General features: G+C 35.1%; 1 protein-coding gene across 12 annotated transcripts in view; it reads left to right on the top strand.

Moving 5' to 3' along the window:
- Positions 1 to 24,647, top strand: part of LOC131043948 (phosphatidylinositol/phosphatidylcholine transfer protein SFH6) — an 81,052-nt gene that overhangs the window by 32,406 nt on the left and 23,999 nt on the right. For all 12 annotated transcript variants that reach the window (XM_057977193.2, XM_057977189.2, XM_057977192.2 and 9 more), the window contains 9 exons: positions 4,418 to 4,517; positions 5,633 to 5,899; positions 6,042 to 6,119; positions 6,206 to 6,307; positions 6,401 to 6,450; positions 6,544 to 6,643; positions 6,752 to 6,841; positions 6,974 to 7,087; positions 16,330 to 16,450. In XM_057977193.2, coding sequence (XP_057833176.1) covers positions 4,418 to 4,517; positions 5,633 to 5,899; positions 6,042 to 6,119; positions 6,206 to 6,307; positions 6,401 to 6,450; positions 6,544 to 6,643; positions 6,752 to 6,841; positions 6,974 to 7,087; positions 16,330 to 16,450 — 1,022 coding nt within the window. The remainder of the gene's footprint in view (positions 1 to 4,417; positions 4,518 to 5,632; positions 5,900 to 6,041; positions 6,120 to 6,205; positions 6,308 to 6,400; positions 6,451 to 6,543; positions 6,644 to 6,751; positions 6,842 to 6,973; positions 7,088 to 16,329; positions 16,451 to 24,647) is intronic.

Raw genomic sequence — 24,647 nt, 5'->3', positions numbered from 1 at the left:
TCTAACAAAGCATTTCTAACTTTGATATCTAGCAAAAGACTCCTTTTTCCATTATGCTTAGGTGGATGCCCATATCGTTGTTTTAAAGCTTCCATTATTGTGTGTATGTCTACAACCTTGGTATTTTTTTGTATCAGACATTTCATAAACCTTGTTTTGCCTTTGTAAGGCCGATTGAACAAATCCATTTTGTGTCCATTTTGCAACCGAGAATCATCACCATGCTTTTCATTTAACACAACTGGTAGAATAATGGCGAGCATTTGCAGAAGCCTCTCACTTCCCAACTATTTTGAAGCTTCTTGAAAAACGATTATGACTTCTTGAATTATTATAAATTTTGTAGGTTAAGCTTTTGGGACTGACAGTGTCAAACTTAAGGTTTGGGTTTCTCGAAACGTGAAATTTAGAGTTTCAGAGTTTGGAGCAAAAAGAAGTACAAAGTTAAGGTTTTTGAAAATTTCACACAAAAGTTGGGGTTTGGAAGCATTATGTATGAAAAGTTAGGATTTGGGGAGAATTTGCATGAAAAGTTAAGGATTGGGGTTGGAAAAATGCGAAAGTTAGCGTTTAGAGTTCTGAAAATACAAAAGTTAAGGTTTTGACTTTTCTTGCGTAAAAGCTAGGATTTTCACCCAAAAGATGCAATTTGTCACTCCACTGTTGGGCACTTTGTCAAGAAATTCAAAGTGACAAATCTGTTTGCCAACAATCTCCAACCCCTTGAGATGTGTCTTGGAGATTGGGACGTGTCTCTGATATTGGAGACCTTGCCTGAGATGTCTGTGGTCAGGAGACTTTTAACCATGGTCTTTGGAAGACTTCCATCGTCTCCCACACAAATAGAATAGAAAAATCTAAAACTTAAATTTGAACTTGTCGAGAAGCTGGAAAATAAAATCAAAAGATATTCATATTTTCTATAATCTTGTTCTTTTAATTCCTTTATGTAGACTTTGCGATATACACAATGAATATGTCTTATGAGATCTTGGGAGTCAAAAATTTTCTTGTGATAACACATTTTCTTTTTTCATTCTTGTGAGTATGTCTATACTCATATTCTCATATATATAATCACATAAAATAGCAAAAGGATTTGCGGTGTTGAAAGATTCAACTTGGTGGTTTGGGCCCTTGCTTTTAGTTTTCTTGTACACTTGGTCAAATTTGATTGATTCCTATGAAGTTTCCTTTGCTTTTGATGGATGTTTTGGTTCTAGATGAACTCTTTGCTCCTTTTCTTCTATAGATTGGATTGCTGTTGGATGTTTGATACTTCTTTTTTCTCTTGAATATTTTTCATTGCCTATTTACTATTTTGGCATACCCTTGGCAAAGGATTTGCACTGTTGAAAGTTCAATGTCATGATATTTTCTATAAATTATTAAATCATATTAAAAATGGGTGTTTCCAAGTACTTATTGTTTTTGAAAATAGATATATTGATAATGGCACCAGTACCAGTCTCTCATACCAATACCAGTGCCGGTCTATTGGCAATCTTGAAAAAAAATGACAAAATAATATCTTTGGTGCTAATAAGCAATCTCAAAATTATTAAGGTGAATGTTAACAACTAAGCTACAAGAAAATATTGAACGATTCTATATTTTTGATTAACCAACCATGATCATTAAACAAGAAGGAACATTAAGTGCAAAACCCTTAAGTATGATGTTGGCCTCTGCCAAGGAAAGCAAATGTTGGTGTGGCTTAGTTTGTGAGAAACAAGTACAATTGATTACATTTTAAAAAGAGGGGTGCGTTAATTTTAAGCAATTAATAAGATGGAGGTTGTAACCACATGGACATCAAAACTCTAGTGTTGTGGTAGGTGCCAAGAAAACAATATAAGTAGGTGCTAGATGGGTATATTTGATGACCTTGTTTTCTTAATTTATTTATGATTGGGACCATATGTTGAGAAGGTGATTTGTAATTTTACTTTTAATTTTGATTTTGCCTGTGCTTTGAAAGTTGTCTCAAATTGTCATGTGTAGTGATGTTGTAGGGTAGGGTTTGTGTCAAATTCCATGTCAGGTTGGAGCCCATTGCTGTGTAAATACACGAGATAAGGAGTTGCACATTGTTGGATGTTAGATGGATGTTTTTATTGTGCATCAGAGTAGCTATAGTGCGCACAAGAGTATTGGATTTTGTTTGTGCATCTTCATTACCCCCTATAGAACAAGCTCAATGTTTTGAGGGTCATAGAGTGGGACAATCACACATTTTTGGTTAAATAGAGCTGATGTGATAAGATACAATGTGGTTAATGATGACATCTTGTACCTTGATGCTGTGCTTCAAATAAATTATGACGATTGTAATATTTGTCGAATTCTTGCATGGTGATGTTTGTAAACTAGATTTGCTAACTTTTAAGTGGTGTAGAAGACTTGGACCAATACAAAAGAAGATAGGTTGCAAGTAGGATATCCAATTGTAGGAAGGGCACACATGCTGATATTAGATTTGTGTATTAGGAGATAGTGTTATGGGCCATTTTGAGTAGACAATCTTTTTTGATGTATTGTAGACATTTTTGCTGATATTAATGAGTTATAAATAAAAAAGTATGTATGGATCTAACCTTAAGAGTAGAAATGATTCTTAATGGAATTTAATTATTAATGTGAAATGATTCTTGGAAATTTGATGAACAATATTAACCTTAGTCAAATGTTGAGTGTATTCTTTCATTTGATTTGCATAGGTGTTGAGTTAGTCCTACTTTGTTTATAGTTTTGAATATGTGTTTAGTCTTACTTTGTTCATAGTCCTTTGCAATTGAACTAGGTTGCACAGTGAGGTTAGATCCCTAGGGTTTGTAAGGTTGATATGGCTTGTAATTTTGGCCTCAATGCAAGGTAGTCAAGCAGTTTAGTAGCCTTTAAGGTAGAAGGGATCTCCTTAGCTGAATTGTTAAGATTGGTGCATTGTGTTGCAAAAGCTTGTACATATGATGTGTGGTAGCATAGAAGGCTTATTGACCCTAGGAGTTATTGGTCCTGGAACAACTTGTTTTTGAGCATTGTATAAGCTTGAATTGAGTTGCCATGTTTTGAGTTGTGTTGCACTAAATTTCATGCATTTTGTAGAATGGAGCTGTAATCTTGCTTAAGCTACAAAATTGTGAACATCTAAAGAGCAGCATGTATGGGCAAGCAGTTTCAATGGAGAAGTGCAAAAGAAATGGGCACATAATGATTGTTTACACAAGCACAAAGTTGGTAGCTGATAGAATTCCTTCCTTGAGAAGTAAAGCACAATTGTTCAAGTCATGCAAGTTGCTTTCTTGAACTCCCACACAATTGCCAACTTAGTCACAATCCTTTAGGTTGTGGTATGCAATTACATGGGAACTTGCCAAGTGTCAACTCCCCACTCACTTTGAAGTTCATAGGTTTCCAACCAAAGTGCTAATGAAAATTGATTGAGCAACTAGTAATTATTGATTTTGTAAGATGAATGGTGTGAGAAGACACTACATGACCAGGGACAATATATTTGTGTTGGGTGCAAAATAAGAAAAACTTAAAAGAGTGTTAGGATTTGTTTATAAAAGAAAAATCTTGGTTTGGTTTTTGTGTGGTAGTTGGTTGTGAGTAGTGGGAACCAAAAATTCTTAAAATAGGACAACGAAGCAAAATCTAAATCATCTTGATACATATTGAGAAACATTGTTAGAGAGTTGGAATTGAAGTTGTCGTTTCAACAAAGATGATAGTTGAAAGATACATACCAAATACGAATGTACAATAGAATCTAAGTTATAGACTTATTATTGCATAATACTATCAAGCTATGCAACTGCTATACTTCCCAATTTAGAGGCTAGCCCACTTCAATTGGTATTGCCAGGGTTTGAACACACAAATACTAACACTAAAATTATATAATTTATACATCCATATTTTTAACATTAAGTTTTTTTCCAGTATTTGAGCATCCACATACCATGTTTTCTTTTGAAATGGTGTTTGTGTCCCAGCCACATATGTCCAAGTGACTATGCTATAAAAGCCTAAGAAGTATTGGGGTTGCACATAGACTTTGGGATAAATCATAAAGGGAAGTGGGGATTTTTAATATCGGGAATGGCAATGCATACATTTTCCTTTTTCCATTGAGAACTCTATCTCTAGGAAATAATCAAGTAGGGAATGCATTGTAAACTTTCCTTTCATTTCCATCGTGGAAAATGCTTTAGAAATGTTTCCATGTTTTATGAATGGAAAAGTGGGTGGGGACCTTTTGGTGTCATTTATTTTTGGTATTCCACATTTTTAGATGCTGCCAAATGGAACTCTATATGCATGGTGATAAGTAATCATATACACATTATGATTTGTAATTTGTTGTTTTTTTATCTAAATGTAGACATTGATATAAAATATATCGGTGATGCAGATTTTTGAAAGCAAGAAACTTTGATATTGATAAAACAGTACATATGTGGGCAGAGATGTTGCACTGGAGAGAAGAGTTTGGTGCTGATACAATTGAAGAGGTAATTGCATTTGTTGATCATTGATGTTTCAAATCTGGCTTTTCTTTGTTGTTATAGAGATTGATACACTCACCTGAAATGGAAGGACTAAAATAGGAGAAGATCACAAAATTAGCATAGGGGAAGACTACTTGAGCAGTAAAGGCATTCAATACGTTATGAAACGTGTTTAGAGAGATACATCTCCAGGGATTTCATATATATGGCATCCCAACCCATCAGAATTGCACTATTTCGATGGCTAGTTGCATATGGTCATAGGCTCGTACATTTTTCAAAAAATGATGTCTTTGTATCTGTATGTCTCCCATACCAATACCAGTACCAGTCTCCTAGCAACTATGCAATATATCCATTGCACGAGACTTTTCATGATGATGAGTTCAACATTTATCAATTTGTGGAGATGTTTTAGCTAAATACCTTTCCTAGCAACCCCATTGTTGAGAATTGTTCCATATCAAACTGCTCGAGTTAGTAATTGCTTTGTGAGGTCCCCAGGGTCCTAAATGGAGGTTGTTTCAATTGTTGTGATATGATCCAATTCACAGTCGGAATTTTTCACCAGATGAAACCTTGGTTGCCAATCAACAGTTTTATGTGAATATTTTCTTTCTTTTTGTGTACAAAAGCTTGGATTTTCTTCTAAATCATATTCTGATAAAAAGAATGAGTACATTAACACATTGGACAATCTAGTGATGATTTGGGATTTGAATTATTTTTTTCCTTATCAGTTTCACAAAATTGTATTTTGCCTCCCCTTCTTCATCTCCTGCATTTGGTGTAAGCAAATTTTTTGAAAAGATGAGCCAATGGGCACCTTTTTGTCTTTTCTCGTGTGCTTATGCAATTGTGTGTTTATACTCTAGCTATCGTGATGACAATTTTTTTGATTAAGATTATGAGTTGTTTATTGCATGTTGATCTCATTTCCTGTCACTTGAACTGCTATTTATGTATCATTATATGTTAATCAATTTATGTTTTCCATATTTAATGGATTGATTTTACTGATGTTGACAAAATTCCAAATTATACTATTTTTATTTTTTTCTGATGGTGGCCATGTTCCTAGTTATTTATTCACTTCTCTTTTCTGTTTCATGCTTTAGGATTTTGAATTTAAAGAGCTGGAAGAAGTTCTATGCTACTATCCCCATGGATATCATGGAGTTGACAAGGAGGGCAGACCAGTTTATATTGAGAGACTGGGAACAGCTGATCCAAACAAGCTCATGCGTGTCACCACTATTGAACGATACATCAAGTACCATGTGCAGGGGTTTGAGAATGCTTTGAAAAAAAAATTTCCTGCTTGTTCTATAGCAGCTAAAAGACACATAGATTCAACAATCACAATATTAGATGTGCAAGGCGTGGTATGATTGACAATCTATTGTTAGTATTTGCTAATTTATTTGCGTAGCCAATCGCTTATGTAAATTTATTGCACCGTATGCCCTTGGTCCTTCTTGATATTCTGTCTTGTTGTATGCAAAATTCGTCAATTTCTGGATGCAGGGTTTGAAAAACTTTACCAAGAATGCACGGGATCTTATTATGCAAATACAGAAAATTGATTCTAACAACTATCCAGAGGTATGGTTGTGTATTTAGGGATTGGTTATTGTACTCACAAATTGTACATGTTTCCAACTGACAAAATGTGAAGTTGTTTTATGCAGACCTTGCATCGCATGTACATTGTCAATGGTGGTCACAGTTTCAAATTAGTCTGGAATACTGTTAAGGGTTTTATTGATCCAAAGACAAGTTCTAAGATACATGTATGTGTGGGATTTAGTTGTTTATTTAACATAAATATTTATCATACATTTAATTTAACTTCCACCTGATCTAAAACTCTTCTTTTTGTGCAGGTCTTGGGAAGTAAATACCAGAGCAAGCTCTTGGAGGCTATTGATTCAAGGTATATAAATCTTCTGGTGATATGAAACTTGAATATTAATGTATTTATTATTTAATATAGTAATTGTAGTTGGTTTTTGTGTTCTCCAAACAGCCAACTACCTGAATTTTTGGGTGGTACATGCACCTGTGCCGATGAAGGGGGGTGTCTTAGGTCTGATAAAGGACCTTGGAAGGATCCAGCTATAATGAAGGTAGAATGCTTCATTGATAAGAACAATAACAATTTTCTGCTTGTTTTATTTAAAATCTATATGGTTTATAATTAATCGTGGGCAGTGCTTGCTATCATTTGCATGCAGTTGGTTTTGAATGGGGAGGCAATATTTGACAAACAAATTGTGACTGTAACAGTTGATGAAGGGAAAATATCTCCTGGTAAACAGCGCAAGGTGACATGGCTGTTTCCAATTTTGTCTTTCATGGTTTACCTGATACTTTTGTAGCACCAAGTTTTTGCATCATAGTAAAGTAAAATTTGTATGCTTTTTATGTTCTGGATTTTCACTCCTCTGCTTATCCAGGGTAGGGATGGTGATACTTCTACAGCAGAGTCAGGGTCAGATGTTGATGATGTTATCTCTCCTTTTAAGAATGGAAATGCTGGATTTGCACGATTAACTCCTGTTTATGAAGAAGTAAGCTATTTACTTAGCTGTTGCATATCTTCTTTTAAAGAACATTTTTTAGCAATGAATCTGTTGATAGTCAAGACTCAGCCTTTTGAAGAAATTGATTATCATTTATTTTATTCTAAAAATTACAAAGGTTCCAAAAGGCTAGGAAAAATGCTTGGAATCCCCTTTTTAAGGTTTTAAATCATTAAAAAGAACACCTGCAGGAAGGGTAATAATAATTCCTTTCTTGTGATTAATTGTGAGCATGTGGTGTTAAGGAGCTTTAGAATGTAGTTAAAATATTTGGACTTGGCAAGCTGATTTTTGACTTGGCAGTGGTATTTAGATTTGGCCAAGGCTTGACAAATTGAAGAAAACATGAAATATAGGGATTTTTAAGGATCTAAAACTTTTATTATTTACCCTTCAATACATAAACTTTAAAGACATAATAAACTACTTAAATAAAAGCTTCTTTGATTGCATACACAAGTATACATCCATCAAATGAATACAAAAATGAATTGCTCTTGGGAAACTCCTTGTAAAATAAAACTTAACCTACTATGCACAATAGGTAATTGCAATTTACAAACTTTATTGTGCGATTTCAATGGTGATTTCACATTTAAGCTAAATATATTTCAGATGTGTATTTTTTTAGTTTTGCCAAGTGTTAGGCTGAAATGCTTTTTCAACACAAGTCAAAGGATTTTATATTTGTTGTTTGAAAATAAATTTTAAGACTAGATGCTTGCACCATTCAGATAAAAATAGAGACGAAGCAAGGCAAGTATATGCAGATTGAATAAGACTTATACACAAAAATATGATGGCTTTGATAAAGTAAATGAAGGCCATGATATCCAACTTCTAGAAGACTTGCAATACAAAACTTGCAAATTGGTAGAAGTTATATAATATACCTCAGCACATAACAAAAACATCTCAATAGATACTTAGAAGCAAGATAAGTGTATTTTCTACTTTGTGGGAAAGATTGGGATTTTCTACTTCAGCTTGCATAGAGGGTATCTCCAAGAAAGGATATTGGGAGGCCATTATTGGTTGATGATTTGTGGATAAAGTCGTTTTTTCTTTGTGGATGGATGAGCTCTTAGTTTTTCTCTTTCTGTCATATTATTAGATTCTTCTTGTTCTCTAATGAGTGCCACTATTTTTGTGGCAGGCAAACCCTTCTTATCTGGCCCTTAACACATTTTAATCCCTTTTTGAGGAGGGCCACAAAAGTGAATTTTCACTTGATAATATGAGCTTCTATAATTGGGTTTACAATAATTGCAATTCCAAATCTATCCCCCACCTCTTGGAAGTTGTTCAAGCATTGTAATATGATTCTATAAAGGAGATACTTTATCAATTATAAATTTTTGGTTTGGACCCCCACCCACGGAACTCGAACTAGTTGCCATTCTTTGCTATTATAAGTAATTACACAATTTTAAATTAGAAAAAAATAAAATTAAATGCAAGCTTACACTATGTTCAAGCTAATGAATGTATTAAAAAATGTTATAACAAATAGTAGAACCTGTTTCTCTTTTTTTTTTAAATAAAAAAAAACTTGAAAAAATTCATCAGAAGAACTAGAGAAAAAGGTTAAATTGTTACCTTTGATGATTAAATCTCCTTTGTTGGAGCTATCTTCCTTCCTTGGGCACTCTATGATTGATCCCTTCGAAAATAACCAGTTGCCCCCTTTAAAATGCCAAAATGAAAAAGAGATGGAGTGAACGGACAAAATGAACTTTGTCTTGGGCTAAATGAGCCTTTTAGGGCTGGATTAGGGTTTAAGGGGAAAAAAGTAATTTTTTTTGCTTTTTTGAAGTTTTTTTTCTTTTTTTGTTGACTTTATCCGTTTTTTATTTGGTTTTGCCTAGGGTATGCCCTAGGTGCCTTGGGTGCATTGTGGGTCCGTGCCCATGGACCCACAACACACCCAAGGTGCTTGTGGCATACCCTAGGCACACCCCTAGGTGAAATTGGTGTGGGTGCACACACTAGGATGTGTGAACTCAGTAACGTTGGTTTTAGATGATGAGTGATCTACAAATGTCCAATAGAGAACCCTTTATTCAATTTTTTGCAAATCTTATCTCTAAAGCTCAACTTGGACAAAATGTGAGGCAAAACCAAGAATGTTAGATGCTCTAGACATAATGATGTGCTCTATGAGTTAGGGAGAGGCAAAGTAATTCCTCACAAAGTAGTTGAATACCAAGATGGGATATGGACAAGGTCCTGAAGCCTTGAGGGAGCCTACTTGTAGATTGGTTTCCACTCACCCTATGACAAGTAATTCGGAATTCCCCATCCTCCTTAGGGTTGATGATTAGGAGAGAAGTAAGGAATTGGGCCTTAAGTATGTTAACTATCAAATGTATTATGAATCATTAGTTAATTCCTAAATTTAATCTGATTTAAACACATAGTGATGTATTTTAATTATTTGGAATTGACAACCTCCTAGTTGGGGACATTACACTACAACATGCAACTTTTTAGTGCTATCTTATACTCCCTAAACTATGCTCTCTAACACACAAGCATTTTTACAAGTAGTTTTCTTTTGCAATGCCAAAGAAGATTTGGTGAATTGCAATGACCTATCTTAGAGGTTTTATGCTAAGTTATTGGTTAATTTTTTTCCCCTTTTGTATGGGTATGAGTTGGGATATTACAGTCAATATTTATTAATCTTCATATTGCACTTCATCAAAAGCATCAAAGTCAACATTTGGCCCAATTTCACTTGAACTGCAATAAGTTAGATTGCCACTTCCACTAGCCATGTCGTGTACAATATACCTCATCTAAAGATATTTTTTGGCAAGTTGTAGAACAATAATGTCTAAGTTAACACACATAAGAGTTAGATCCCAATTCTTCGTCACCTCCGCATTGTAATCAAGTTTTTTACTTGACATGAGATCCTAATAACTAGAGGGGGCCTTAGAGTTTAGACCCCAATGAGGTTGAGGGGTAGCACCCCTCATGGGGGTTTGGGGGCAATGCCCCTAATGGGTTAGAGGGGCAACACCCTTCATGGGAGTTTGGGGCAACACCCCCAATGGGTTCAAGTTGCAGACCCCTTGTGGGGGTCTAGGGCCAACATAGTTGGCATGATACAAGGAAGGGTTGAGGGTCAGAGCCCCCTTCACCAAGCATGAATTAAGGCCTTTGAAACCACATAAACCTTCATGAGGCATGCCATTTCACAATTTTATCACTTAAAAGGCGAAATTATATACACAAGCACTTCTTTGCTTATAAAAATGATTTGGCAGCCCTTGAGTTCCCTTGGGTTCGGCCCATGGTCCCTTTCGGGCAACTCGTGTACTTTGTGGGTGTAATGTCCCCACTTAGGAAGATTCTTCCCTTTGCTGTAAAATCACAAGTTTAAGGCAGTTCACTGATAGAATTTGGTTTAAAACCTGCAATAGTGTTAGCCAACATAGGAAATGTAATTCATGACTAATTTATTCTATTAGGGTTAGGGTTTAATAACAATTAATTGCATCTATCAACAATTGTATCATGATAATTTGTGATAACATTAAATTATATTCACTTAATAAATAGGCAACATACTTAAATATAGTAATTTATCATATTAGAGGGTTGAATTAGGAAACATGATAGGGTGCCTAGAACATCCCTCATCTAAGACCAAGAGCATGACTTTGCACCCCTCAGTCCCAAGTGGTAGGCACATTGGACATCCAACATGGGGTGGTCTACTTAGTAGGGTAGCCCATTTCTGCCTTCCCTATTCACTGCATGAACCCTCATAAAGTGTGTATACCATCAATCAATGCATAGGTTGGAGAGGAATAGGGCGCCCAAAACATCTCATCTAAGCCCAAGGGCGTGTCTTTGAACCACTTGGCCCCAATTGGCAGACACATTGGACATCTAGCATGGGGTGGTCTACTTAGAAGGAGGTTCTGTCTCTGCACTCCCTCTTTGCACTTCTTACTAACCTTGCCATGATTGGTTGCAGCAATAGACTAGATATTATATATCATTGCTTTTAGAGGAACCCAGTAACTGAGATTTTACAATAAGTGTTACAATTGAGTCGAGAAGTGTTGTTTTTCACAGGTATCGCATGTGCTGCATATAAATCCACGATCATCTTTATGCCCACCATTGTATATGTTATCCGCCCTATCTAGTGTTCTCCAATAACCCTGATCAAGGGATATAAATACCAATCAATGTCACATGAAATGATATGACTCTTAGTTGGAACAAACACGACTATAGACAAAAGGTTGCGATAGACTAACAACCTGATAGAAGTATAACTAATCGAATGGGAATAAAGAATACTAACAACCTTTTAGTAAATAAGGTGATTGTATGTTATAAGACGGTGATTAAGGTAAGAGTAAATAAAGTGTGATACCAACACACAGTTTAGAGAGAAATAAAGTAATCACATATAACACTCCCTCTTAGCTAGGGAGATATCTTTCCAAATATCCATGTCATGGAGTCTCTCAACGTGGCATCCACAATGGCTACTCCCATTTGTGGAAAAGAGTTCATCACAGAGTCGCTCAACGTGATGTCCACCATGGCTACTCCCATGTGTGGAAAGGAAAACAAGTGCACAAGTGCCCATCATGGAGTCACTCAACGTGATGTCGTCATGGAGTCTCTCAACATGACGTCCACCATGGCTACTCCCGGAGGGTGGATAGACACAAGTATAAGGAATTCATCACGGAGTCTCTCAACGTGATGTTGTCATGGAGTCTCTCAACATGACATTCACCATGGCTACTCCCAGAGGGCGGAACAAGGGCTTTCACCTCAAACTTCCCTCTCACAAAGAAGAATGCATTAACAAGGGCTTGCACCTCAAACTTCTCCCTCTCAAAGAAGAATGCATTAACAAGGGCTTGCACCTCAAACTTCTCTCTCACAGAGAAGAATGCATTGAACAAGGGCTTGCACCTCAAACTTCTCTCTCACAGATAAAAAATGTATTAACAACAAATAACACAAATTACTGATGCTAAGCCTCCCTCTCAACAAGGTCTTCAAGTACTAGTATCAACCTCCCGACCTTCTCATCCAAAGTTGCCTCTGTTGGTTTGTTAGACTCCCTCTAAATGTTAATTCCTCCTCTCCGAAGAAACTGATTGTAATGACAATCTGTATGGGTTCTTACTCTTTGAGAGATGTCTCCAGCCACCAACTCAGTCCCATGTCGTTCCAAAATTATTGCCTTTGATTTCTGTTGGCGCTCTGCCTCTGCTGAACTCATTTTCACACGGTCTCTAGCAGATTCATAGCAGCCGACATTATCACAATTGAAGTTCCAAGCTAGACGATCGATTGCATTTAATAACAATAACGAATATCGATTGACCAAGGCGACTCATTAATTCAGGCAATCGCAGGAAGCAGACTTTCTCAACGGTATAACAATCTAAATTGCTTATCTTCTGTGAGAAATACAAAATACCTTGATCAAAAATTTGAATAATACAATTGAATGCCCAGGTATGCTAGAACAGCTACACTAGACAGAAGCAAACAGCTAGCAGACGCAAACAGCTCGACAGAAGAAAACAGCCAACAGTTAGCACAGACTTACTTGCTTACTTACTTACTTGCCCACTACTGAACTTAACTAGCTAGAAGGAAACAGCTAGACAGAAGGAAGCAAACAGCTAGACAGAAGGAATACACTAGAATAATTTTGATCAGAGCCTTTAAATAATATTTACTGTTTATATCTAGACACAGAAATCCATGTTCTTGGTCTAATTTCTCTGTATAAACAACTCAGTATTCTTCCTTTTGAATTTAGTAAATACTTTGAAGAGAATATTTTCTATCTGAGCCATCCACGCATTATCATTCTCAACATCTCTCAACTATCGACTATCTCCAATCTTTTTAAAACAAAGCTTTGTGGTGGTTCTAACTTATTCAAGTAGTTACAACCGAAGTCTAACTACTTCAACCAAGTCACCTAATCTTCTTAACAAAAATAAACAAAACATTATAACCAATCAACTGATGAGAAAGATTAAGAATAAGGCAAACCATATCAATGAAGACTTTCATGCTGGAAACCAATATGTATCTCCTCTTCAAGCATTTCCAAATTTGAAAATGACTGAACATTAAGGCGACAATGCAGGTCTGAGTATATTAGTTCTTTCAATCATCTATTATTATCATTATCTTAATGCTTTATCATTTTCGTGGAAATAATATCTTCCATTCTTATTTATGTACAGCCAGAAGAATATACCTATGAAACCCGGGGACGCGTCCCCTACCTAAAAACCCCTGTCCCAGTCCCGGGGACGTTTCGGGGACTTGGGGACGGCCAGGGGACGCCCCCTCCCCGTCCCCAAATTGTCAGAGTTTTGAGGGGACGTCCCCAAAATGGAGACACGGCTTCCCTAGCTATGGGGGACGTCTGTACGTCTTGGGGACGGATTGGGGACGTCCCAGCCGTCCTGGGGACAACTAGACGTCCCCCACATGCTAGGGGAAAATATTAAAAAAATAAAAAAAGTCGTATTTTCAATTTTTTAAACATGGGCCCTCTATCAATTCAAATTTTTCAAAATAGTTATCAAAAATTATTGAAAATACGACTATCTATATTTTTCTAACATGGGCCCTCTATATTGAAAAAATTTAAAAAACGACTATCAATTTTTTTATTATTGAATTTGAATAGTTATGAAATCAAAATACGTCTATCTATATTTTTCTAACATGGGCCCTCTATCTATATCGCAATTGACAATGAAACAATATGGCAGCAGTGTAGCCTTTGGGCATTTTGTAGGTTATTTCTTTAATATCTATTATGATATGCATATTGACAATGTGAATGAATTGAAATTCTGAATTATGAGTGCATATTGAGTATTGAGTCTATTGATAACGTTGTATGTTCGATGTTTGCATTCTAAAATGTTTTCATAGTATCATACACATGCTATATCCATGTTTTCATATGAATATAATGTATAGATGCATGCTTTATCCATGTTTTCATGTGAACATTTAGAATTTTCCTATATATTTTAAATTTTCCCTATATTTTATATAGCCGTCCCCTTTGCCGTCCCCCCCGTCCCCAAATTTGGCAAAAAAATTTGCCGTCCCGGAAACTCGTCCCCCCGTCCCGGAAACTTGGGGTAACATAGGAATATACGGATCTAGAATCATAAGAACGATGTGTCTGTGTGCAGCCAAAGAGAACGTTGAAGATATGTAATACATGAAGTTTGCTTGACCATTATCTACACAAAGCATTAGTCATTCTTCATTCCCATATCATTGCATCCGCACTATAGTCACATGAAAACAAAATCATTACTGCTGTCACTTCCCATTCAACGATACCACATTGAATAATATTGAGCAGATGGTATCAAGTGCAATGCATTTAATGAAGCTATGCACCCATGACGAGGTATTGGCCGCCTTAAGCGATTGTAGACTCCAATTTGGTCAAATTAAGGTCAATATTTCTCACTTCTGCAATTTAATCCTCTAGTGGCATTTGGCGATACATAGCTAAATATGCCTACCTTTGATCGAATTCTATTTGAAGGAGGTGATATCGATACAAACGGTGAAGGCGAATATCAGGGTGGCGATTCTCATCATTACCACCGCAAATCAACACTGAAAGCTCCAACGGTATAAGCAAGGCGATTTTGAGTGTCAACACTTCTATTCGATTGTTGTATAAGCCAGGATCGGAACCTTGGCTCTGATACCATGTTGTTTTTCATAGGTATCGCATGTGCTGCATATAACTCCACGATCATCTTTATGCCCACCATTGTATATGTTACCTGCCCTATCTAGTGTTCTCCAATAACCCCGATCAAGGGCTATAAATACCAGTCAATGTCACCTGAAATGACATGATTCTTAGTTGGAACAAACACGACTATAGACAAAAGGTTGCGATAGACTAACAACCCGATAGAAGTATAACTAATCGTATGGGAATAAAGAATACTAACAACTGGTTAGTCTATAAGGTGATCGTATTATAAGACATTGATTAAGGTAAGAGTAAATAAAGTGCGATACCAACACACAGTATAGAGAAAAATAAAGAAATCACGTATATACACAGCAGTGATATCTCCTGCTGCTACAATAACATCAACAAGAAGGAAGCCCACGTGTTTCAACATACTAAAAGAATTTCTCAGACATGTTTTGGAGCTCTTTTGTTTGAACTTGACGAACTTTGGTTTTATGATATGTATGGCATGCCAATTGCCGTTGAACCTACTCTGCTTGTCTAGTGTCTGACAGGATTGTCAAACCAGTTAGATGTTCTTGATAGTGGTTGAACCCATTAAATCTGTCTTTCCTTTCCTTGGTTCCAATGCTACTAGGTTTTCAGGTCTTTAGTTAACTTTCTCTTTTGTGCTTTCCAATCATTAGCTTCTGCAACTTGACTTATGTTGTATTTTCTTAATAAGTGTTTATTAGGACAGTTGGCTTTAATAAGATCATGGATAAGGTAGCTTATTTGACTAAATTAATTTGTCCATTTTCGGATCATGAACATGCTATGAAAGCTCATCACTTAGCATAAAGCCTTTTCATTCACGTTGTAAACATTGTGATTCAAGATCTTAAGATTTTGACATTCTGAAAATGACAAGGAATGAAAGATTTGTGTTTGAATTAGGAAGCAGCTGAAGTGACTCTTCTAGGATGGAATTTTTCTTGGTCGGTTGCACAATATATTTCAACTACTCGAAACCTTTTTACAACAATCACATGGGATCAATGAAAGCCATTTTGAAGTTCGAGATCTATATGCATTTGACAAAATAAAGGCTAGGAGGCAGATATTACTAATGAAGAAAAAGACTGTAATAAAACAACACCCCCATTATAATAATTCTTTAGACTGGGATCAATGGTGAATATCCTTTGATGGAATAACGCTAGCAAAGATGAAACAAAACCCGTTATAGAATTGAAAAATATAAGCAACTGTTAGCCAAGCTCTGTTTAAGCACTCATCTAAGATGATAGCCACACACTGATGCATTGTAATTTCCTTGCATAACTTATGCATTTCATAACTAGCTTCATTGATAACTTACATCCAAGGTGTTTTATGACTTGTTTATTTTAGAATCTTATAAATTTTGTTTATATTTTTGGGAAATATTGATATCTTCTGTCACAATCTATTGTTATTTTTTTTGTCTTTATAGGGGAAGATGAGCTCACAAACATCTTATTTTGGGAGTGAGGATATTGTTCCAACAGTTGACAAGGATGTTGATGGAGGTTCAAAAGGGAAAGGAAGTGGAGAGAAAGGAGTACTTTCAAAAGGTATATCGTGCATTTACTATCTTCTATAATTATATTTAAGTTAGCTTTAGTGATGTGAAATGCAACATTTTATCAACTTTTGATATAGTATTGTGGTCGTGAGTGGTCATTGTTAGAAAAAGTAATATTTTGTTGAAAATTCATATATTTTTATATATTGAGGTCAGGTTCCTTATTTTGGTATTGTGAGAAACCCTTGAAAATTTGGTATTCTTCACAAAATTATTACCCATCCCTTTGCTCCCCATTCCCAAATTGGGTTTATCTATCTTCTTTGTCTTAGTGCCTCTCTTGGAAACAAAACTGGCTTTCTTTACGGGTTATAACTTACAAATCATAAGTTTTTACACTGCTCTATCAATTTATGTACTCATTTAGTTATTTAATCTAACTTGCATGGATATTGAGGGAACACACACACATGCACGCACACATGCACACACACACACGGTTTCTAGTGCAGATGACTTGATTACAAGCAAACATTGGATATGATACATCTGAGATATGACAAACACATGCACACACAGATGCATGCATCTGCCTGAGCCTAAGTGTGAGTGTATTCTCATTTGCATCACCAATTCTGAAATCTTGCTGAAAATGATCTGAATTGGATCATGAAGTAAGTTGGGTTAAGTTTTACTAGGCCATTATTCTCATTGACTAGTAACATTGACAATATTGGTGACTTGAACCACTCTCATTGTGATGATTTTAGTAAGAATGAAGTATGCAATTTTGTAGAAGGGTTCATAGAAGTCATAGGTGATTTTGAGGTGATCCAGACACAACTGAAGAGACTTACTGAAGAACACAGAACGGTTTCATAGAGTGACAAGACCACTGCAAACAGTAGGATGATGGTTACATTTGTAAAATAAGATCTGAATTGTGAATTAGCTATGGCTAATTACCAATTAGGAAAAGAGTGTGTCAATTGCTCAACGAGACTTCTATGTTATGGAAGAACTGTGTAAAAATAGAGAGCTTTTGTAATTTATTTATGGGTGTAGGAATTTGCTAACTCTAGTTATATCCATCAAACTAGTCCTTTCAGATGCATTCAATTTATGTTCATGTCTCCTTATACACATAACATTGCCAATGTCTTCTAGATGTGGCCACATAAAGCAGTAGAAACACTAGTGGACCTTTTTCATAAGATAAGGTTGCTATTTGGTACTTAAAGATCTCCAATCAAATTCTTGCACAAGATTTAAATAAATTTAACTATATTGTTAAAATTAACTGGAGTTTTTGTAAATTCAAAATCTATTATTCACAAGTATGAACATTATAATATTTTCATTTGGTTTATGAAACAAAAAATATTTACCAACTATGCAACATAGCAGTACAAATCGTTTGGGGAAAAAATCGACATACCAAAAATATGACCTTTTTTTTTTTTTTTTTGAAAAAACTGGATTTTAATAAAATGTAAAATATTGTTTGAGGGCATTTCCATGGCTATGGGGATATAGAGAGCAAATAGAATATAGAGTTCAACCCATAAATTGTTAAAAATAGGATCTTGTTGTTTATATTCATATTTAATTACATTACATTGCACAAAGTGTATTTCATAGTGTATAAATAATAATCAAAGTTGCACGAACACAAATAATGATATGGATATGGGTACGATATTGGATACAAATATGACAATTTTTCAAGACCTCTCATTTGGATGCCACAAGGGACGCCATTGATAAAAAATACACATATTTAACACAATTTTCTAAGCCATTAGTGAAAACTATATGGACACATAATTGTGACATACTCCAAAATACTATATTTAAATATATAGTTTTATAATTAAAACAAAATTTAAATACATTAATAATTTGCTAGAATAACATGCTATCAAAAGTATCATCACTGTTCTCCTGAAGTCGGAGATATAGATCATTGAGATTCTTTGAAGACTTAGGATAGTTGGATTGAGTGTGACCACGGACTATACTCTTAGAACCCATTGAAGATTCACCAAAGTATCCTCCCACTATGTCAAATTTCTTAACAATGAGATTGAGATTTGTCAATGCATTTATGGATACATCTTTGTCCCTAATCTCAAGATGTACGTCCCAAAGTCTACTAGATCCTATCATGTAGTTTGTGGAGGAATGCGACAAGAGATGACATTGGAATACATATATACAAGGTCCTATGCTTTGGTGGCTACCAACCTATTTCGTTTCACATAATGGATGAAGTAGTATGTACTCCAATTCCTGGCAGATGAAGAATTTGAAACCTATAAAAAAGATTTTATTAAAGTTACAAAGACAAAGAATCAAATTTTTTTAAAATAAGATGAAATTTAAATTAGAATATAATTCATATAAAGGTTAACCTGTGACAAAAGTACGATAGTCAGTTTTTGCAAATGTCTAGTCGTGGCACCATGGAAGTTCCACTACTTTATAGGGTCCATTTCTTTTTTATCTGCCATTGCATCAACCTCTGTATAAGTTCCATTAGAGGATGCAAATGTCTCAAACTCATCTCAAATCTTCGTAGCAACTCGAGGATCGGTAACATTTTCTTGGAAGCTTTTTAATATCCAACAACAACCTCAACATCCATATTAGCATGGTAGTACTTGGGGTTCAAAGCATATGCCAAAAGTTGCAAAGGAGTTGTCATTTTATCCCATCTTTTCTTGATTATTTGATATATTTGCCTATAAAAAAATTTAGAGGGGCCTTGCTCTTTTTCTATAATAATATCTCTAACTTGTTCCACCATTGTATGTATAGAATCATAGATGTTGCCCAATATTGTCTTATTAGTATCACAAGGACTAATGAGGATGTATATTGGCTCAGTGAAAGACAATAAACAATTTATTTGAGCCTAGCAATCATCATCAAGAATTAATGTTCCAATATTATTTGCTCGATCTGTATGAGACTGTCTCCAAACTGCCCAAACGTCACTACTCACCATACTTTTCAAGGCTTGTTTCACATCGACAAGCTTTTTGAGAACAATGTAGTGTGTGGCAAAATGTGTTTCAAGTACCTTCAGTTAAAAGATAATAATTAAAAAAAATAAAACATTTAATAAAATAATATATCTATATATGTTTAATACAAGAGAAAACTTACCATTAATAACTCTTGCTTGGCAAATTTTCTATAAATGGCAGGTGACATGTGATGGTTACAAATAAACTTCCGAATCTCTTTGGCTTCTCCATAATTTTTTTGTATCCATTGAATTTTGCCAATTATTTGTATTATTAAGTTTAAAGAAGGAACTACACAAAGGGTCTACCAAATGTTTGGATATATTGCTTCCACGATAAACCTTGCTGCTCTGCATACTTTTGCATTACTCGTGATCACCTAAACAACACTTTCTAGCCTTACTAATGCAATTGCTTCAATTAGAATGTTGGCAAGAAATTGGGTTGGGTATCTTTCTCTTTAGCCTTGCATTCTATTGCTTTCAAAAACGTTGCTCCCTTTGGGCTCATTGCAACCACATTGATTAGTGGCCTATTTCTAGCATCCTTCCATCTATCACAAATGATAGAAATCGAATCACTTGCAATTGTCTATTAACAATATCTTTTTCTTTAGCCAAAAAGGTGGTATGAACCTTCTTGGACCCTAGGCTTTTTTATCCTTTTGGGGATTTATTAATTGACCTGATCATCTCTTACCAATATGGAGAGCGAACCACATTAAATAAAATTCTACCCGCATACATACAACGTGCAATATTCTAATCTATATCCTCTCGACTTTGTAAAGTAAATACCTTTTCAAGACGTCCTAAATTGCTCCTCTTGTGATCACTAGATGTTCCTGAAGTTGGATGTAAGGAGGGTCTATTTAGACTAGAGTTGACTTTTGATTTGATGTCTGAACTCCATTCTCAACTTCATCTTGTTCTTTTTGATATTTTGCAATCTTCTTAGCCAACGATTCCTCCCTCGACATTCACCAACATCTGGATCAGGGCATACTTCACATCCAATACCTTTTATGTGGCAAAAGTGCCCATGAACCCTAGTATAGGAATTGTTATAGTCAGCTAAACACTCATGACACCTCCATTTATAACCTCTACCATATTGAAAATTTTCAAAGATGGTGACATATGTCCATAATGGAGGAGATTTAGCATATGGTTTGCTCTACTTGTCGTTTTTTGCTGATGATGAAGCTCCTGATTTAGAGCCTCTTCTATGTTGTTCAACCTCTTGACTATCCAAGATGGTCTCTAGGATATCAAAATGCTTGGTTCAAGAGAGTCATTAAAAAGACATTTTTCCTTTGTTATGTAGACCTCATAAATTACAAAACAGAGATCAACTAGTTCATACTTGTGATTTAACAAAACTTGAATTACTAGAACAGTGTCAAAGAGAACTATATTAAGAGTGTGAAATGGAAATTATATGACAAAGAAGCAATTGCAAAGTTCAAGTCGATAGATTTTGAATCAAATAGCTTAGGATAGAATAATAGAAAATGCTTTTAAAACACTCTTACATTTGAAAAGACCATATATGATATTTAAATATTCTCGTTGATAATTATCAAAGTTGCACGGGTATGGGGGAACTTGGAGACTTTGGAGACTGGTGCTAGTACTGGTACGGCTATTTTTCAAAATAGGAGACGTGGGTACTTGGAGACTCCAGTTTCTTTTAAATATAATTTAATAATTTATGGAAATGCTGAAAATATAACAACATTGAACATTAAATATAATATAATAATTTAGTAATGGCTGTTGCAACGTTTTAAGAAATCCTTGTGACCTGCATTTTTTTTGAGCATTGTTTTTTTTTCGTTTGTACTACATTTTGATTATTTTGTTGCCCGTGTTTTTTTTTTTAAACATTTTAAGGTTTCCTTTTTTTTTGTTTGGCTTGGAGACAGTGGGAGATGGGCGGATACATTAGCGGGAAGTCTCCTCTCTATGGAGACGTTTCCAACCAAGTTTCCGGTGCGGGATACGCATCTGAGTCTCCGGTACTAGTACCCAGGCGCTGGGTACGAGTACCCATGCAACCTTGATAATTATTTTCTCAGATTTGTAAAACAATAGTGTGATAAATATTTTTCCATTGGATAATAAAGACCACCTAGTACAAAAGAAGAGTGACTATTTGAGCCACAGTTTTAGCTATTTTTATTCAAGTAAAATTTCCTTAATTTTGCGTATAAGTGGATGGAGTTAAAAACATTTATTTGAGTTTGAGTTGAGAATTTGAGAGATTATAGATACAAGTTTCAATGGTAAATCAAAGAACGAGGAGCATTCCCTTTTAAGGGTATAGTTGTTGGTGAAATCTATCTAGATCTTTAAAGAGAAAATATGCGAGGCTCACTTTGGGAGGGATTAGGATAAGCCCTTAAGACTTGGGCAAGACTTATCTCAAGGCATGTATTAGTTTGCTTGATACCAATTTAACATGAATGGAATTCTACGTTATATATGTCTAAAGCATTAATTTACAATACACTATTGTACTCTTTGGCCTTTTGAACCTTATGTGTATGACAAGCCTAAATGGAATGTAGTTCTCTAACAAGTGCAGGGCATGCATTTAAGTAGTGAGTTTCACTCATTAACATAGCAATGAGCATGCATAATATATAGGAAATTTATATATAACCACAACAATCTTGAAGATAGGAACCATTCTATCGTTTGTTCCATAATGTCTATATATTGTTATGTATATACTCTTGCAACCCACTTGATTATATAATTCTTACTACACTAATCGCTTGTCAATAAAACTTGATGGCTAGTGTCAAATTGAAGCTCCAAATTATCAAATGTTATTAGCATTTGAAAAGAACTTTATGCCAACCTAACCTTGATAATCTAAACAACCACCTTGGAATTATTGTTGATAATTGAAATGTTAAAATTATTTTGAATAGTTAGGATCACAAGTATTCCAAGATAACAAATCTCTTTAGGTCGATATGAAGCCAATAGGGTTTCGTTTTAGTTTAGCATGGTTTTCTATATTTACTTGCCTCTTTATGTTGGTAGCAAGCAAATAATGTTTTGTTTTAGTTTAGTCTGGCTTTTAGTATTTACTTTTGGCAAGTATTCTTATAAGGTTAAGATATATTAAAAAAATCAGATAGAAGCCTTACTTAGTATTTATGATATTGTGTACTATTTCTCGCTAAATTGTGTCTTTGGAAATATACACATGGAAAGCATTATCATGAACCAAGACCTAAGTTGCCAATTTCGGTATGGGTGTGGGTATAGGAATCAGAGCCCGGTATGAAGGTACAACAATTTTTTTCGCTTGGGTATATATATGAGAATATACATATACATATACATATGTATATGTTCTAAAATATAAATTATAAGAACAATGATATTCGTAATTGCCAAAAAAAAAGAATATTTAAATACCTCATTTCATAATTTGCAAGAATGAAAATACTCAAGTCCTGAAATGTCCTTACATATTGAAAATTCAAATTACAATGAACATTTAATATTCATATTCTTTTTCATCAGAAGCATTATACACAATCCTGGGTACTTCATATTTTGCTTCTAAAAATTTAAAAGCTTCATACAGAGATTTGCTTGGTATATTCATACGGCTGGGGTATGAATACTGTTTGTTGAACATGTAATTGTAATTGATGTCAATTCTAACCAGTTGCAGTTGCTGCTAAACGTGATCTCTAGTGCATTTGTGGTCTTCGTTTTTTAGCTTGGTGGCATTGTGTCATTCCTAGTTTATTTCGTGCCAAGTGGATGGTTGCAGAATCAATATCTTGGTCAGTTCGGGTGATGGCTGTATTTTTGACAGCTGTTTTCTTTTGATCTGTGTTTTTTTTTTGTAACTGATCTGTTTCAGAAGCTGCATATTTGGCAGAGGTTTACTGTCGCCTTCATTTGTTGAGGGAATCATTTTCTAAAAAACGTTTTACTTCCATGTGCAGTTTTAACGCCTTCTTGACAGTTTTATTGCTTCTGACTCCAAGCGGGCATCGTATTTGCTCAAGATAATATTGGCAGAGGTAAATCTGTGCTGAGTTTGCTGAGTGGATGTTACTATCTGACTTGGCAGAGCGGCAGAGTAGTTGCTGTGTTATTCTTTCCTTATTATTCTTGGGCGTGATGTTTTCGGTAGAAAATTTTCAAAAATATTATCGTGGGTCATGAAGTTAGTTTGGTAGTTGCTTGTAACGTTAAGAGTGAATATCGCTGGGTGTGGTGATTTTATTTTCCTTTTGACTGGGAAGTTATGTTTTCTTTCTGATACTGAAATCGATTCTTCATTAGAAGTGTTGAACGCATATTTTTTGAAGCAGACTTATGTTGCTATTGTGGCGTTCATTTACTGTTAGAGCAGAACATATAGAGCCGTTGTTGCTTCTTTCTGAAGTTTTTTGGTAGAATCGTGGCTGAGTCAGGTGTTGTTGAAGTGGATTGATATGGTCAAAAATATATCGGGCCTTTTTTAATACGTGTAGTGCATTGACATACTTGAGGTGATGCTCGTAAAACATCTGGAAATGCTGGCTCTCGGTTCTTTGAACAGCCGTTCTTGACAGTTATCTTCTGGGTGTGTTTTTTTTGTAAAAGAGGACAGTCCATTTGTAAAAGAGTTTGTCGCTGCTGGTAATAAAAAGGATATAGAAGACGGAGCCAAAATATATATCATCAGCTTTCTTGCTTAATATATATTGATGGTAGTTATTCAAAAATAATGACCTGCGTGACATATTAGAGATGCTATTGACGTATACTGGGCCAGTAAAAGAAAATATTATCAGTGACAGGGTCTAACCTTCAAATGTATTTTCAAAATCTGAATATTGGAGGTGTGGGTCTTTGTTGGTGAAATCGCTGAGTTTTGATAGCTGTCTGATTTCAGTTGTTCTGTTTCAGTCAATAAAGGGGAGTTATTCTTCTTGAATTTTCAAAAGAAGCTGTTTGAAGGGAGTTGGAGCTATCTTGAGATTTGGAGTCTTTGTTTAGTTTATTCTCAGTTTGTGGTGAGTGGAGAGTCAGTGCTCTCTTGATAATTGCATTATTCTGTCTTTGTGAAAACATATACACTATTCTCTAATCTTTTAAATCACCCTATACCGCATCCTAAATCTCCCATTTACTTCGTTTAGATTTGCTTGTTTTTGTATATATTCCTCTCTGTGTTCTGGCATCGGTAGTA

Source organism: Cryptomeria japonica, chromosome 1, assembly GCF_030272615.1.
Source record: "Cryptomeria japonica chromosome 1, Sugi_1.0, whole genome shotgun sequence".
NCBI lineage: Eukaryota > Viridiplantae > Streptophyta > Pinopsida > Cupressales > Cupressaceae > Cryptomeria > Cryptomeria japonica.
The sequence above is the reverse complement of the archived record's forward strand: the minus strand, read 5'-3'. Positions and strand labels throughout refer to the sequence as shown.